This window comes from Theropithecus gelada, chromosome X (genome assembly GCF_003255815.1).
Source record: "Theropithecus gelada isolate Dixy chromosome X, Tgel_1.0, whole genome shotgun sequence".
In the NCBI taxonomy this organism is placed as follows: Eukaryota; Metazoa; Chordata; class Mammalia; order Primates; family Cercopithecidae; genus Theropithecus; species Theropithecus gelada.
Genome location: NC_037689.1, coordinates 12,186,028 through 12,201,571, shown reverse-complemented (window position 1 = coordinate 12,201,571; position 15,544 = coordinate 12,186,028). Strand labels below are relative to the sequence as shown.

Genomic DNA, 15,544 nt, shown 5'->3' with positions numbered 1-15,544 from the left:
TAAAGCTTGTTTTCTTTACCACCATCCAGTATTGTCTCCATGACAGAAAATTATTAATTTGGCTGAAATATATCTTTGGTATGGGATCTGGCTGTGCCTTTGTGCAGATACCACCCCCTCCCAGGTTTCCTCTTCTAAATAAACTTGGTGGCCATTGTACCAAGAACACACTAACTTAGAATGAATGGGCTGGTCGTGGTGGCTCACGCCAGTAATCCCAACACTTTAGGAGGCCAAGTTCGAAGGATTGCTTAAGGCCAGGAATTCAAGACCCGCCTGGACAACATAGTGAGACCCCGTCTCTTACCCACCAAAAATCTTTTTAAACGTTAGCCAGGCATGGTGGCATGTGCCTGTAGTCTCAGCTACTTGAGAAGCTGAGGCAGGAAGATCACTGGATCTTCAAGGCTGTGGTAAGCTATGACCTTGCCCACTGCATTCCAGCCTGGGTGGTTAAGCAAGAGCTTGTCTCTAAAAATTTTTTTAAAAATTAGAATGGTGGGAACCAGGATCTATGAGGGTGAATAAAGAATATTGTTAGCAGTCAGTGAGTTAACAGCATATGACAAAACTAAATTTGTAAAACCATTTGCTTTCTAGAAAGGAATCTGCCATACCTCCCAGAGGGCATTTAGCCATCTGTTCAGTGCCTGGAATCTGTCATTTGTTGATTGTTATCATTGTCTTTCTCTTGCTTTTCTAGGATTATAGCTGAGAAGGTAAAGGACGTTCTGTTTATCCGACCCCGGAAGTATATTCACTGCTCCAGTCCAGACACCACAGAGCCTGGCTACATCAACATCATGGAGTTGGCAGCATCTGTTTGCCGCTATGACCTAGATGACATGGACATCTTCTGGCTTCAGGAACTCAATGAAGACCTTGCAGAAATGGGTAAGTTCTTTTCTCGCAAGTAAGTTGTGACTTAACTCATATTTTGTTGTTTTTTTTTAAGTTATCAGAACCCTTTAGCTTTTTATTTTGTTGCCTCCTTTCTTTTCTGGCTTTTTCATTTATTTTTCTTGTTGATTTTATCTTATTTCAGTTAGATATTTCTTCAAATGCATACATAGAAATAGAGCAATAACATTTAAATATGACCTTTTTTTTCCTTATTCATGGTTAATGGCACAGATCAAGGATAGCATGTAGGTTTCATGAAGTTGTTTCCCAATTCAGGAAGTTTGAGAGTGGCCAAAGCTGATTGGACTTCTGGTTGAGAATTCTGAGGCAGGTTCCTGGCCTGAAAAGCAGTGTGATCAGTGAGCAGGGCCAGAAGTAGAGGCCCCTCTGGCAGGGGTTGGGGAGAATCTCCAATTTCAGCATTGAGCAGCACCACTGCAACTGACAGATTGCTATGACAGTACCCCTTAATGCAGGACTTGCTGCCTGGAAGAAAAGTTGCAGGCCTAGGGCAAAACATTCACAAAGCAGTTCTTAGCTACTTCCACAGAGTTCTAGAGTTGTCATACAATTTTCAAAAAATAAAATGAAACAAAAGCAAATAAATGTATGTTTACATATGAAAGTAAACATAATTAATGCTTTTAAAGGAAATGTGTGCCATACAATACCATACCAACAATACTGAGAAATGCTAGGCTGAAAGATAACTCATTTTATACTTACACACAGTTCTTGTTCATCTGTTTTTAAGTCTCCATATAAGATATGGTGAAAGATACATTTGATCTCATTTTTGTTTGAATCACATTTTATTTCATTTCTGTTTGAATCACATTTGTTCATTTTAGTATAAGGATCAGTGGTTTTTCTTTTCTTCCTGCCCTCCCTTTTTCCTTTCTTTCTTTTGAGGCTAGCATCTGAATGCACATGAATAAAAAACTAAAATTATATTAAATCAGTTTGGCATGGGGAATGATAGTTACTCTGCCAGTAACTAGTCCTTATTCCTTGATTTTTTAAAGCTTTTTGTTTTGTCTTTTCTTGCTCTGCCCCCTAAGAGGAGAGGGGAGTGGTAAATTTAGGGTGGCAACCACAAAGAGAAGGGAATAAAAGACTGACAGAGAAGTAAAATCAGAATATGAGGACATAATCAAATGGATCCATGGCTCAATGTGTGCTTGTGTTCATAATGCATATAATATCCATAGATATCACAATCATTACAAGGCTGCCTTTGGCATGAAACTACCTTATTATGAGGTTCCTTTGGCATTTTGTAACTAATTCTCCTTGGATGAGTTTTTTAAACAAACTTTTTGTTTTGGAATAATTTGATTTACAGAAAAGTTGCAGTTAGTACAGGGAGTTCTCATATACACCTCACAGTTTCAGTTCCCCTAATGTTAACATCTTACTTTACCATGGTACATATGTCAAAACTACAAAACCAATACAGGTACATTACTATTAACTTCAGACTTTATTGGGATTTCAAGGGTTTTTCCACTTACCACCTTTTTCTATTCCAGGATCCCATCCAGTATACCACATTGCATTTAGGCTTGGAAGAATTTTAAAAGAGGATTGCAGTATCTCAAGCTTTTCTTTAGGGTGAATGATATTGCAGTGAGGTATCTAAGAGCTTAAAGTAAACTTTTTAAAAACAATATTAAGCGTATTATGAATTCAGGACTTTTTTGAGTGCTGACTACATATTGAGCACCATACTAAGCAATTACTTCATCTCAGCTTCACAACAAATCAGTGGGTTTCTTATTATTATACTTATTTCATAGATAAGAACACTAAGCCCTAAAGAGGATAAATAACCTGTCAAAGTTTACATAGCTAATATGAGGTAAAGTTGGAATTTTAATCCAAGTTTTCTTGTAACCAGACACTATATTCCTTTCCTCCAAAAAAAAAAAAAAAAAAAAAAAAAAACTGTGTAACTTGTCTTGGCTGGAAAAATGAAACATAAGGCCTGGACAGTTTTTGGTTTCATAAGTAGCCACAACCTTAAAATGATAGTTTATGTGGAATTCTAAAGTTTCCTAGGACATCTTATATTACAAATGAAGTAGAATACTTGGGTACGTTTGTTTTGAATCATTTTGAGGATTATTCCTGAGTTTACAAGTTGTTAGAATAAATACATAAGTGCTCTCACAAAATTTGATTAATAAGTGTGGAAGGCTAAGATAAAATAAAGATATAGCTGGAAAAAGGAATCAGGAAGCAAAGAAGGTAATTTCAGAATTGAAGTTAGAGCTTTGTAAATTTTAATAGGTTTATATGTTATAGTTTGCCATTGAAAAATATTATTAGATTTTTTTAAAAGTTATATTTGAAAAACAAAATATTTTATATGTGTAATCACCTACACATAGGACCTAGAATTTTCTATTATGGGCTTCATACATTTTCATATGAAATTTTCCTTGTATAATCATTATATATGCTTATTGAAGCTAACTTGCTAAGAATGAATTATTATGTCCAAATAGTTATGTGATTTTAATTACTCTGCTACAAATGATCATGTCCAGAATTATAAAGCTTGGTGAAAGTCCTCCTACAGTGGGAATAAGAGAACATAGAGATTTAAGAGGAGACTGGCTAGAATTTGGACAAGAAATCGAAAGGGTCAGTAATATATCTTCTAAGGAACCTGGTGAAATGTATATCTCCTTTCATGTGTCAAACACTAATACATGATTATAGGTAAATTTTAGAGTAGTACTAGCAAAAGATTTTTTGAAATCTGGTTGTTTTAGAGCAGGAAAGAGATGTTTTTATCCTTTAGAATCCTACCCACTCCTGCACTGGGCTCACAGTAGGTGATTTGGGAATGACAGCTGACTGATGGGTTGATTGATTGTTTGTATTTCTGTGCAGGTTGTGGGCCAGTTGATGAGAATCTTATGGAAAAGACAGTAGAAGTCCTGGAACGCCATTGCCATGAAAATATGAACCATGCTATTGAGACAGAGGAAGGGCTAGGCATAGAGTATGATGAAGATGTGATCTGTGATGTGTGCCGGTCTCCAGACAGTGAAGAAGGGAATGATATGGTGTTCTGTGATAAGTGTAACGTCTGTGTGCATCAGGTTAGTGAGAGTGGAGACCGTCACCTCCCTACGGTCAGCCTTTCTCAAGCTCAGTGATGATCTCCAGCACCCATATCTGGGTAGCGGCTTGCATTTAAGGGTGAAAATAAAGATTTGGCCTGGTTGTTCTTCAGTATTTCCTCTAGAAACAATACTTCTTATGACCACCAAGATGACTTGCTGACTAACTTTACCCCATGGGGCTAAACCCAGGTCTTTATTGTGTCACTTTGTGCCCAGACCATTGGGATTGCCTTGTTCAGTTCTCCCCTAGGCCCCTGCCCCAGGGGGATCTCATTGCTGCCTGTCTGAGGTCTCTCCTCTGCCTTCAAATCTCCATGGCCTCATGAGGTTACACCCATGGTCAGTAACCTTGGTGAATTTACACTTCCTACAGATAGAAGTCCAGACTCCTTATCCTGGCACTCAAGACCCTCCCCCATCCCCTAAACATGCCACTGCTAAGAAGGTCCACCCCACTTTTAAAGATCACAGAATTTTAGGACTGCAAAAGACTGTGTAACTCTTCAATCTTACACAATACCGGGAGAGGTGAAGTGACTTTACCCAAGCTGGTTATTTGTCATTCTTTCTACTACACTGCCTTTTTAATTAATAATGATTATGATATCAACCCTCCTCTCAGCTCTTTCCATTTTTTCCCCCACAAGCACTATGCTCCAACAAAGTAAGGTTACTCAAGGTGCAGTGATGAATATTCCTGACACTGTCCTATCTCCCATGTTTCAGCTGCACTCCAATTTGTAAATGCCTCCTCCTATCTCCCAGCTATCAAAAATCTACATATTTTTCAAGGTCTAGTTCAGATCCTTTCTTGAACTCCCTTGCCCTAAGTGGTTTTTCATTCTTCTGAACCTGTTTATATTTCATTCATTTTGTTAATTTATCTAGCAAATAGGTACAGTACTCCATGGGCCAGGATTGTGCTGCATGCTGAGGACACACTCAGTGATGAAGAGAGGCAGACATGGTCTCTGCCCCCAGGGAGATCATAGTCTGGTGTAAGAAATATAGGGAAACTGCCAATTTAGCATCATGTGCCAAGTGTTTTTATAGATATAAGTCCAAGCTGCTGTGGAAGTGCATCTGTGAGAAATGAGGGTCAGGGACAACTTCCAAGAGGTGGCATCCAAGCTAAATCTTAATGTCCAAAAGGAGATGTCAAGTAAACCAGCAATGTGTGTTCAGGCAGAGAGGAGAAATGTTCATACAGGGTAGTGAAAGCAGGCAAAGTATGTCAGAGGCAACTGAAGGCTTCAGAAACTATAAAGTGGCAGAGCAGAGTAGGGAAGGCATGGAGAGTGAGGGTGGAGAGGGATACAAGAGATGTGTGTAAAGGACCTTCTGACAAACTAAGGAACTTCAGTTCTGTCCTGTCAACCCTGGAGGATGTGATTTGTATTTTAGAAAGATCATTCTGGCTATAAAATGACTAAAATAATTAGAATAGATAATATAGCAGATAGAAACCAGGGCTTAAGATTATTTTAATTCCCTGTGCCACCTAACCTAACCACCCTGTATGTAAAAGGTACTCACAATTATTATGTGACCAATTGGGTCTTTTTCTTCATTTACCTTTAACAAAGTGAATTTTGAAAATTTGTCTTCACTTTACCAATTATTGGCATTTATATCAGACTTTAAGTGACAGCAGAAAATGTTTACCACTTAACTATGAACTTAAGTATTATATCTCACGATACAAGCCCACAGTCCCTTCTCTGCAATTCCAAAATTATAAAGTTCTGAAAACCATACGTTTTTGCTGAAGTTTCACACCAGAACTGATTTGAGGACAATACCAGAACCCACCCAGTATGAGGCCATTTGTAGTCCTTATCCATTTTATGTAAATACTCATATATTTTGTTAGAGAACTATTAATGTGTTTGGTTATATGGTATTGCCCCTGGTCCCACTGGGGGCTTAGGCCATATACTATATATATACTTTCTTAAGATCTGAGCAATTCTGAATTTCCTAATTTTTCTTACCCTAGAGGTTTCAGATAAGTGATTGTGGATCTGTAGTAGGCTTAAAAGGAATAGCATAAAGGTCATCTGTATATATTTCCTATGTTTGTCCTTTACAGTTGGGACAAAATAGTAAGTATTCTCAGGTTCTTTAACAAAATCAAATGTAGCATAATTATCTCCAATGCTATTTATTAGTCTTGAAAACGATTCCGGTAATGACTATAAATGATGCCCCTTTCTCACATAGAAAGAGATGAGATGACAATAACTGACCAGACCTTGCAGAATGTAAACTGGTATGTATTAAAGCTGGGGCATTGGTACCCTATAAAGTTTCACGTAAGAGATTCTTCCAAAGTGAGTATATTTACTTGGATTCTAAAGAGATACTTAGCTTAGAGCTCCCTCTGTCGGCTGAAAAGTGACTTAAAATGCTTTGGAAGCTTTGGTTTACTCCCTAACAGAATGGGGACATGTTGACATCTGAATTTATTAAACATGATTTTTCTTCTTTACTGACACCATATTACATTTCAGTGTTTGTTCTTCAGTGACAAAAATACACTTATAGTCAGTACTTTAGAAGAGATGTGTACATAAGTAGCCTTTAGATTTTAACAATGAATTTACCATTTTTTCTTTAAAAAATGTGAAAGTTGGGCCGGGCACAGTGGCTCACACCTGTAATCCCAGCACTTTGGAAGGCCAAGGCGGGTGGATCACGAGGTCAGGAGTTCGATACCAGCCTGGCCAATATAGTGAAACCCCGTCTCTATACAAAAATTAGCTGGGTGTGGTGGCACGCACCTGTAGTCCCAGCTGCTCGGGAGGCTGAGGCAGGAGAATTGCTTGAACCCAGGAGGCAGACATTGCAGTGAGCCAAGATTGTGCCACTGCACTCCAGCCTGGGTGACAGAGTGAGACTCCATCTCAAAAAAAAAAAAAAAAAAAAAAAAAAGTGAAAGTTAGGGCCATTCCAAGTCCTTTTACATGTATCTATGATCTTATGACCATGAGTAAGTTCACAAAAGGGCTCAGTAAATGATGTTCTGCCCAATAAACTGGCCAGGAGCTAAAGGATATTCCAGGAGCCGGCCTCTGATCTCTCTTCCAGTCTGAAAGAGACTCTATTTTAGGGAGGAAGCTTGCTTTCATTTCCTAGCAAACATTCTGGGCCTCAGACAAAGAGCTTTAAAGGTTAGAAACCTTATAAAATGATGCCTTGCTGTTGTGAGAGGAGCCTACCTAGAGTCCAGCTTCAATTCTTGAGCTAAACACATTTGTTCTATCCAACCACCTGCTCAAGCTCAGCATAGGGGGCATTCAGGTAAATTGATGATAACAGCTCTACCTCTAGTGACCTTAAAATCTCATTGAGTTCTGTAGGCCAGGGTTAATTAAAAGAAAAAAAATTACTTACATCTCACTGAGGAGAGGAAACATGACAGCAAATGTAGACAAAAAGAATACATGGGCCGGGCGTGGTGGCTCAAGCCTGTAATCCCAGCACTTTGGGAGGCCGAGACGGGTGGATCACGAGGTCAGGAGATCAAGACCATCCTGGCTAACACGGTGAAACCCCATCTCTACTAAAAAATACAAAAAACTAGCCAGGCGAGGTGGCGGGCGCCTGTAGTCCCAGCTACTCGGGAGGCTGAGGCAGGAGAATGGCGTAAACCCGGGAGGCAGAGCTTGCAGTGAGCTGAGATCCGGCCACTGCACCCCAGCCTGGGCGACAGAGCAAGACTCCGTCTCAAAAAAAAAAAAAAAAAAAAGAATACATGGTGCTGGCCGGGTGCTGTGACTCACACCTGTAATTCCAGCACTTTGGGAGGCCAAAGTGTGGTTCAGTTGAGCCCAGGATTTTGAGAGTAGTCTGAACAGTGTGGCAAAACCCTGTCTCTACAAAAATTAGCTGGGCAGAGTGGCACATGCCTGTGCTCCTAGCTACTCAGGAGACTAAGGTAGGACGATTGCTTGAGCCCAGGAGGGGCTCAGTGAGCCAAGGCTCACTACGAGGCTGCAGTGAGCCAAGATCATGCCACCTCATTCCAGCCTGGGTGACAGAGCAAGACCCTGTCTCAAAAATAATAATAATAATAAAAATAAAGAACACATGATGTTGACTGCGTACCTGGTGAGGGAAATTGCATGGAGTGGAGGGCGGGAGTCAGGCAGTGGGACAAACACAAGGGGCTACAGTGACCTAAGCAAGTTTTTTGGAGGGGCCTGGAGTTTGAACCAGGTCTGGAAGGGTGAGAAAGGTCCAACTATGCAAAGAACAGTTAACCATGTAGAGCAGGGAAACTGCTTAGACACATGGACATGAAAATGAGAATGACCAGTTATGGAGAAAACCAGGAGGCCTGCCTGTCCAAGTCAGAAGCCCTGTGTTTGGGTATAGTGGGGCATGAGATCGGATAGTGAGATACAAGGAGCAGCAGGCTTTAGATAAGGAACCAGTAAACTTTTTCTTTAAGGATCCGCTGTAAATATTTCAGTCTTTATAGGCCACATACAGTCTCTGTTACATGTTCTTCTCTTTACAACCCTTTAAAAATGTGAAAACCATTCTTAGCTTGTTGGCTTTATAAAACAGACCTTGGAAAACAGCCAACCCCTAGTTTGGATGGTGGGGGGCAGGTAAGAGTAGAAGGAATATCTAAAGGGCTTGCCACTGTACAATGGTATGGATTCTTTTAGTGAGGACAATCTGGCAGCCAAGTAGAGGAAGGGTTGAAGGTACAAAGGGGGAAAAAGAAAATGCAGAAATTAATCAATCCAGGCATGGCATAATGAGAACTTGGATAGAGCAAGTGGTGAGGATGGAGAGGAAGGTCAGAGTTTTGGGGCCACTGTAGGGAGAATAGCAAGCACCAGGTCAGCAGATGAAAGAAAGTGAATAATACAAGTCTAGGAATTTGGATCTGGAAGATAGGAAGAATGGTGGTGACATGGAAAAAAGGAGTTTGGAAAAGGACCAGGTTGTGGGGGGCAGATATTATGGTAACTGTTATAACTTGAATCTGAGCTGCGGGTGAATCTCCTGAGGCAGACAAGTTTTGAAGCTGCCATATTGAATCAGTTAGTCTCTAATAGAGTAGAGCAGTAAGGAGGAAATGATGGGCAAGATTGGGGATAGCAAAAAGGAAGTCTAGAATGTTTCCCAAACTAATCTCCAGTCTTTCACAGTAATTCATTTATTTATTTGTCCAACTTCATTCCATAAAGGATTTGAAGCACCTTCCAGAACTCGTTATGAATTATTGTGATTAGTGTAATATTCTATTCAAGATTCATTCACAAGTCTCTGTTTCTTCAACCCAAGCAAGCAATTGCTATGATTTACTGAGTACTTTTTATGCACTAGGCGTTAATAGGCTTTTTATAAACGTTAGTTCATTTGCTCCTCAGAAGTTTCATTCTCTTTATTTTCTAACATTTTTTTCTTGATCACAGCAGTGTATGATTTTTAGGAAATGTTCAATAAGTGTTTGACTAATTATAATACATAGTCATTGAAGAAGCTTTAGAAAACAGACCAAAAAAATGCTGTAATCACAACACTTAGATAACAGTTGGGCTAATGGTTGGCTGTATCTCCTAGTCTTGTTCTATCATCCTTAAAGTCAGTTCTCATGGACAGACATGCTGATCTTAGGACAGATGGTGGAAGTTGCTTTTTTGAGTATTTTTAAATCACTCGATACTGGATATAAACTTGTTCAGCTTTATTTGCCTTTCTCCCAAAAGCGGAGGATACTCTGTGACTGTGTATCAGAACAGATACCAACCCTGGTGAGAAGGTACTGACCATTCTCCCCTCTCCTCCTCGTACCTCCAGGCCTGCTATGGCATCCTCAAGGTCCCAGAAGGCAGCTGGTTGTGTCGCTCCTGTGTCCTGGGCATTTATCCGCAATGTGTGTTATGTCCAAAGAAAGGTGGAGCCATGAAGACCACCAAGACAGGGACTAAATGGGCTCATGTCAGCTGTGCCCTGTGGATCCCAGAGGTAAGAATTCATCCAGGCCTATGAGACCATTTGCTCCAGGGTGTCCCTGTTCCCCACAACATTCAGACTGACTCAGGCTTAGTATGGAGATGCTTCATGCTTGCCCATGTTTCTGAAGTAATGGTACTTCCACTTGAGCTACCTCAGATCCTTCTTGGATGCACACGTACATGTAAGCCCATGCTGATTAATATATAGGTGGTATTCCCGTGGTACTTGGGATAATACCCAAATATGTACACGATATTTGGGTATATCATGTATAAATTGATAAATTTGTATGAGAGGAGAGACACAAAAGACCAGGATGTGAGCAGCAGGATTTTTTAAGGTAAAACTTATGTTTAGATGCCAAATTTTAAGTGTAGAGTTTTGTGATGTTTTACACTTGTATGTATCTGTAACCACAACTCAGACCAAGACATGAAATACCTAAAAATAGACATAAAGCACCCCAGAAAGATCCTCTATGCCCACTTTCCAGTCTCTATCCCCCAAGAATAACCACCATTTTTATCTCGATCATGATAGATTAATTTTGTCTGGTTTTAAACTTCATACAGTATATATTCTTTTTGGTCTGGCTAACACTCTATGTTGTGGTGTGTACCAATAGTTTATTCCTTTCTATTGCTAATATTCCATTGTATGGATATACTCTGATTTATTCATTTTCCTTTGATGGCATTTGGGTTGTTTACATGTAGGCTGTTACAAATTGAGCAATAGCTCTTTGTCTACTGTGATAGATGCCCTTTACCTTTTTTTATTTTTATTTATTTATTTTATTTTTTATTTTTATTTTTATTTTTATTTTTGAGACAGAGTCTCGCTCTGTCGCCCAGGCTGGAGTGCAGTGGCGCAATCTCGGCTCACTGCAAACTCCGCCTCTCAGGTTCACGCCATTCTCCTGCCTCAGCCTCCTGAGTAGCTGGTACTACAGGTGCCCGCCACCACACCCGCTAATGTTTTTGTTTTTTTTGTTTTTTTTGTTTTTTTTGTATTTTTAGTAGAGACAGGGTTTCACTGTGTTAGCCAGGATGATCTCTATCTCCTGACCTCAGGTGATCCGCCTATCTAGGCCTCCCAAAGTGCTAGGATTACAGGCGTGAGCCACCGCACCCAGCCGACGCCCTTTACTTTTTGAAGCTCTTTTCAGGGCTTACACTCAACATCTGCCAAAGACCCTCTTTATTCAAACTTTGATTTGTCATCTAGCCTGGTCCTTCAGTTGCTGGTATTTCCTGAGTGGCTACATGTACACTAACTTAATTAAACTGGGGCTTACAGACATTTCTTCTTCTTATGGTTGCCTTTTTTTATTTCTTTAGCTGTGTGGATATCCCACTCATATCCTGTCTCCCCAACCACTATCCAAGCCAGCAGATTTGTTAGGCATGACAAGAGAGACTGCAGAATCTAGTTAATGGGGAGCTGATATTATATCAGTAACTCATTCTCCTTTAAGATTTTCCTGTTTTTAATCTTGTTAATATTGGTTCCGGGGAGTTATTGTCTAATAAAGAAGCTCACAGAGTTACACTAAAAGTCCCATATGTATACTTTTGTATTCCTATGGCTATAGACATCAATATTTTTAAAAAATATTTGAATAGTAATTTCTTTTTCTCACTAAGAACATCTAGACATAAAATAAACTCAGGTTTCTGGCTTGAGAATGACTGTTTTCCAGCAGCAAATCCCCCAGCTAATAGAGTAGGCTCTCAGCTTATAAAAGTCCAGAACATGACTCAGGAAGAGCTCTTTAAAAACAAAATAAGCTTTCTCAGTTATTGGCATTCTCTTATGGTTTCTAGTTCTTGGTTTCTAGTGCCTTCTGGACTATTCAAGATCTGTTAGTTTCCTGATGTGGGCAGAACCAGTACTAGTTTGGCATCCTTATTTGACAGTTCTTCACCTTTTAAAGCTGTATCTCTCTTAAAAACTCATGTATATATTTGACGGGGTAGGGGGAATGAAAATACTTGTTACCAGCAGTTGCTTGACCCCTTATTTTCACATGGAAAAGAATATTTTCATCTTTTTTTAAAACATCCCTTTCTGCTGGGTGTGGTGACTCACGCCTGTAATCCAAGCACTTGGGAGGTCGAGGCAGGCAGAACACCTGAATCCAGGAGTTTGAGACCAGCCTGGGCAACATGGCAAAACCCCATCTCTATTACAAATACAAAAAATTAGCCAGCTGTGGTGGCGCATGCCTGTAGTCCCAGATATTCAGGGGCTGAGGTGGGAGGATCACTTGAGCCTGGGAGGTCGAGGCTGCCGTGGGCTCTGATCCTGCCACTGCACTCTAGCCTGGATGACAGAGTGAGACCCTGATTCAAAAAGGAAAACAAAAAAAGCATCCCTTTCTTTTCAGTACTCTCCCAAAGACTAATTTCACTTTGAAGCTACTTTGACTGAGGGAGTAGGGTAAGCTCATGATCGTCACGTGGTTTTAAAGACTTTGGTTTTAAAATGTCATCCTCATCCTTTCTACTTACATTCTGCAGTCTCTTCATTACACAAATGTGCTGTTTTCCAACAATATCATGGTTCCTTTGTAAACCAAATGGAAAGACTTGTCACTGCCTCTGTTTTTCATCCTTAGTTGATCAAATGAAACAACAAGGCATGTAGCACCATCTCTTAACATAATAGATACTCGATTTTGTGAATTTTAGTTACTTTCAGTAGCTTTCTTTGGTTCCTAAGTAAAAGTGTTCATTAAGGTAACCTTGGCTGGGCGCAGTGGCTCATGCCTGTAATCCCAGTACTTTGGGAGGCCAAGGCAGTAAGATCACTTGAGGCCAGGAGTTCAAGACCAGCCTAGGGTAACATAGCAAGACCTCGTCTCTACAAAAATAATAATAATAATTTTTTATTTTGTGGGTACATATTAGACGTATATATTTATGGGATGCATGAGATTTTGATACAGGCATGTAATGCCTAATAATGACATCATGAAACATGGGATATTCATCCCCTCAAGCATTTATCCTTTTTGTGTTACAAACAACCCAGTTATGTTCTTGTAGTTATTTTTATATGTACAATTAAGTTATTTTGACTATAGTCACCCTGTTGTGCTATCAAATAGTAGGTGTTATTCATTCTTTCTATCCTTTTTGTACCCATTAATTATTGCCACCCCCTGCCTGCCCTGTTCCCCCCCACTACCCTTCCCACCCTCTGGTAACCATCCTTCTACTGTCTATCTCCTTGAGTTCAGTTGTTTTTATTTTTAGATCCCACAGATAAATGAGAACATGCAATGTATGTCTTTCTGTGCCTGGCTTATTTCACTTGACACAGTGACCTCCAGTTCTATCCATGTTGTTGGAAATGACAGGATTTCGTTCTTTTATATGGCTGAATAGTACTCCATTGTGTATATGTACCGCATTTTCTTTATCCATTTGTCTGTTGATGGACACTTAGCTTGTTTCCAAATCTTGCCTATCGTGAACATTGCTGCAAAAAATATGGGAGTGCAGATACCTCTTTGATATACTGATTTCCTTTCTTTTGGGTGTATACCCAGCAGTGGGATTGCTGGATAATATGGTAGCTCTATTTTTTGTTTTTTTTTTTGTTTTTTTTTAGAATCCTCCAAACTATTCTCTATAGTGGTTGTACTAATTTACATTCCCACCAACAGTGTATGAGCATTTCCTTTTCTCCACAGTGTATGAGGGTTCCCTTTTCTCCACTCTTCACCAACATTTGTTATTGCCTGTCATTTGGATAAAAGCCAAAAAGAAATTTTTTTTTAATTAGCCAGGTGTGGTAGAGGCTGTGTTGGGAGGATCACTTGAACCCAGGAGTTCAAGGCTGTAGTAAGCCATGATCACACCACTGAACTCTAGCCTGAGTGACAGAGGGAGACCTTGTCTCTTAAAAAAAAAAAAAAAAGAAAAGAAAAAAAAAGAAATAAAGTGAAAGGTAATCATGCCTAATCTATACTCCTGTTCTCTCATCCCATATGTGAATTATTTATATTACTGGAAATGAGTGAAGGACTGAGCAGTGGAAATAACTTTTGTTTATTCTTGATTCCATATTAACCTTAAGAGATGTGACTTACCTCGTTGTTTTAATGTTCTTAGCTTTATGTAACATCATTTATGGTTTGTGAAAGGTACTTCTGGGATGCCTTGGTACTTCTGCCTTATGGTGGTATTTTATTTGTAGGTCAGCATTGCTTGTCCTGAGAGGATGGAACCGATCACGAAGATCTCCCACATCCCACCCAGTCGGTGGGCCTTAGTCTGCAACTTGTGCAAGTTGAAGACAGGGGCTTGTATTCAGGTAAGTCCCCATGAGAAGTAGTAGAGTGGGCTAACACCAAATTAGCTGGACTCACCCTCCCAGTGAGAGTGTCCTGTCTACTGAAAGGTCACTCAGGAGATCACCCATCCACTCTCAGGGCTCTGCCATTGTACGGACCATTTCTGGAAATCCTTTTTTTGGATATTGCCTCTGGACCATTAAGCTTATTCTTTTCAGTATTCGTAGTGATAGTTTATCTTCATCCTTTGCTGTCGGAGCTGATGAATTAAGTGATTTCTAAAGCTAGATGATACCATCCTGGGTGGAAACTGGCTATAATTCTGAAACAACCAGGCCCATGTTCCTTTTTCTTAATTTCAACTTTTATTTTCAATTTTGAGGGTACCTGTGCAGATTTGTTACATGAGTCTATTGTGTGATGCTGAGGTTTGAAATACATTTGGTCCCATCACCCATATAGTGAGCATAGTAAGTACCCAATAGGTAGTTTTTCAGCCCTCGTACTCTCCCTTCTCCCTCTAGTAATCCCCACTGTATTTTTCCTGTCTTTATGTCTGTGTATACCCACTGTTTGGCTCCCATTTGTAAGTGAGAACATGTGGTATTTGGTTTTCTGTTTCTTAATTAATTTACTTAGAATAATGGCCTCCAGCTGCACCCATGTTGCTGCAAAGGACATGATTTCTTTTTTTTTGTTTTTTTCTTTTTCCAACTTTTATTTTCTGTTCAAGGGCACGTGTCCAGGTTTGTTACATGGGTAAATTGTATGTTGCAGAGGTTTGGTGTACAGATAATTTTCTCACCCAGGTAATCATCATAATACCCAACAGGTAGTTTTTCAATCCCCACCCTCAGGTAGGCCCCAGTGTCTGTTCCCTTCTTTGTGTCCATGTCTACTCAATGTTTAGCTTCACTTATAAGTGAGAACATGCAGTATATGGTTTTCTGCAATTAGGGGAGACATGGATGGGATTGGGAACAGCCAGTTACCTCCAGCAAAGGCACAAAGCTTGCCTTGTCTTTCCATGTTATTTCTCCTTCTGTCCCAAATGTAATAAGATGGCTCTGCTGGCTAGAGGGATGGAAAGGATGACCTTTCACCTCTCAGACCTCCTGCATGTGAACTGCAAGCTGGTTGGAGTTATATTTGCCTGCCGACCTTCTTCGGTGAAGAGGAGACATATAATATCATTGCACAGTGCAGGGGTCCGCAACTGCCA

At 40.0% G+C, this 15,544-nt stretch overlaps 1 protein-coding gene across 2 annotated transcripts in view; it reads left to right on the top strand.

Annotated features, from left to right (window-relative positions):
• JADE3 (jade family PHD finger 3) overlaps positions 1-15,544 on the top strand; it is a 155,289-nt gene that overhangs the window by 113,485 nt on the left and 26,260 nt on the right. For both annotated transcript variants that reach the window (XM_025372683.1, XM_025372682.1), the window contains exons 5-8: positions 704-894; positions 3,805-4,016; positions 9,861-10,028; positions 14,226-14,342. In XM_025372683.1, the coding sequence (XP_025228468.1) occupies positions 704-894; positions 3,805-4,016; positions 9,861-10,028; positions 14,226-14,342 (688 nt within the window). The remainder of the gene's footprint in view (positions 1-703; positions 895-3,804; positions 4,017-9,860; positions 10,029-14,225; positions 14,343-15,544) is intronic.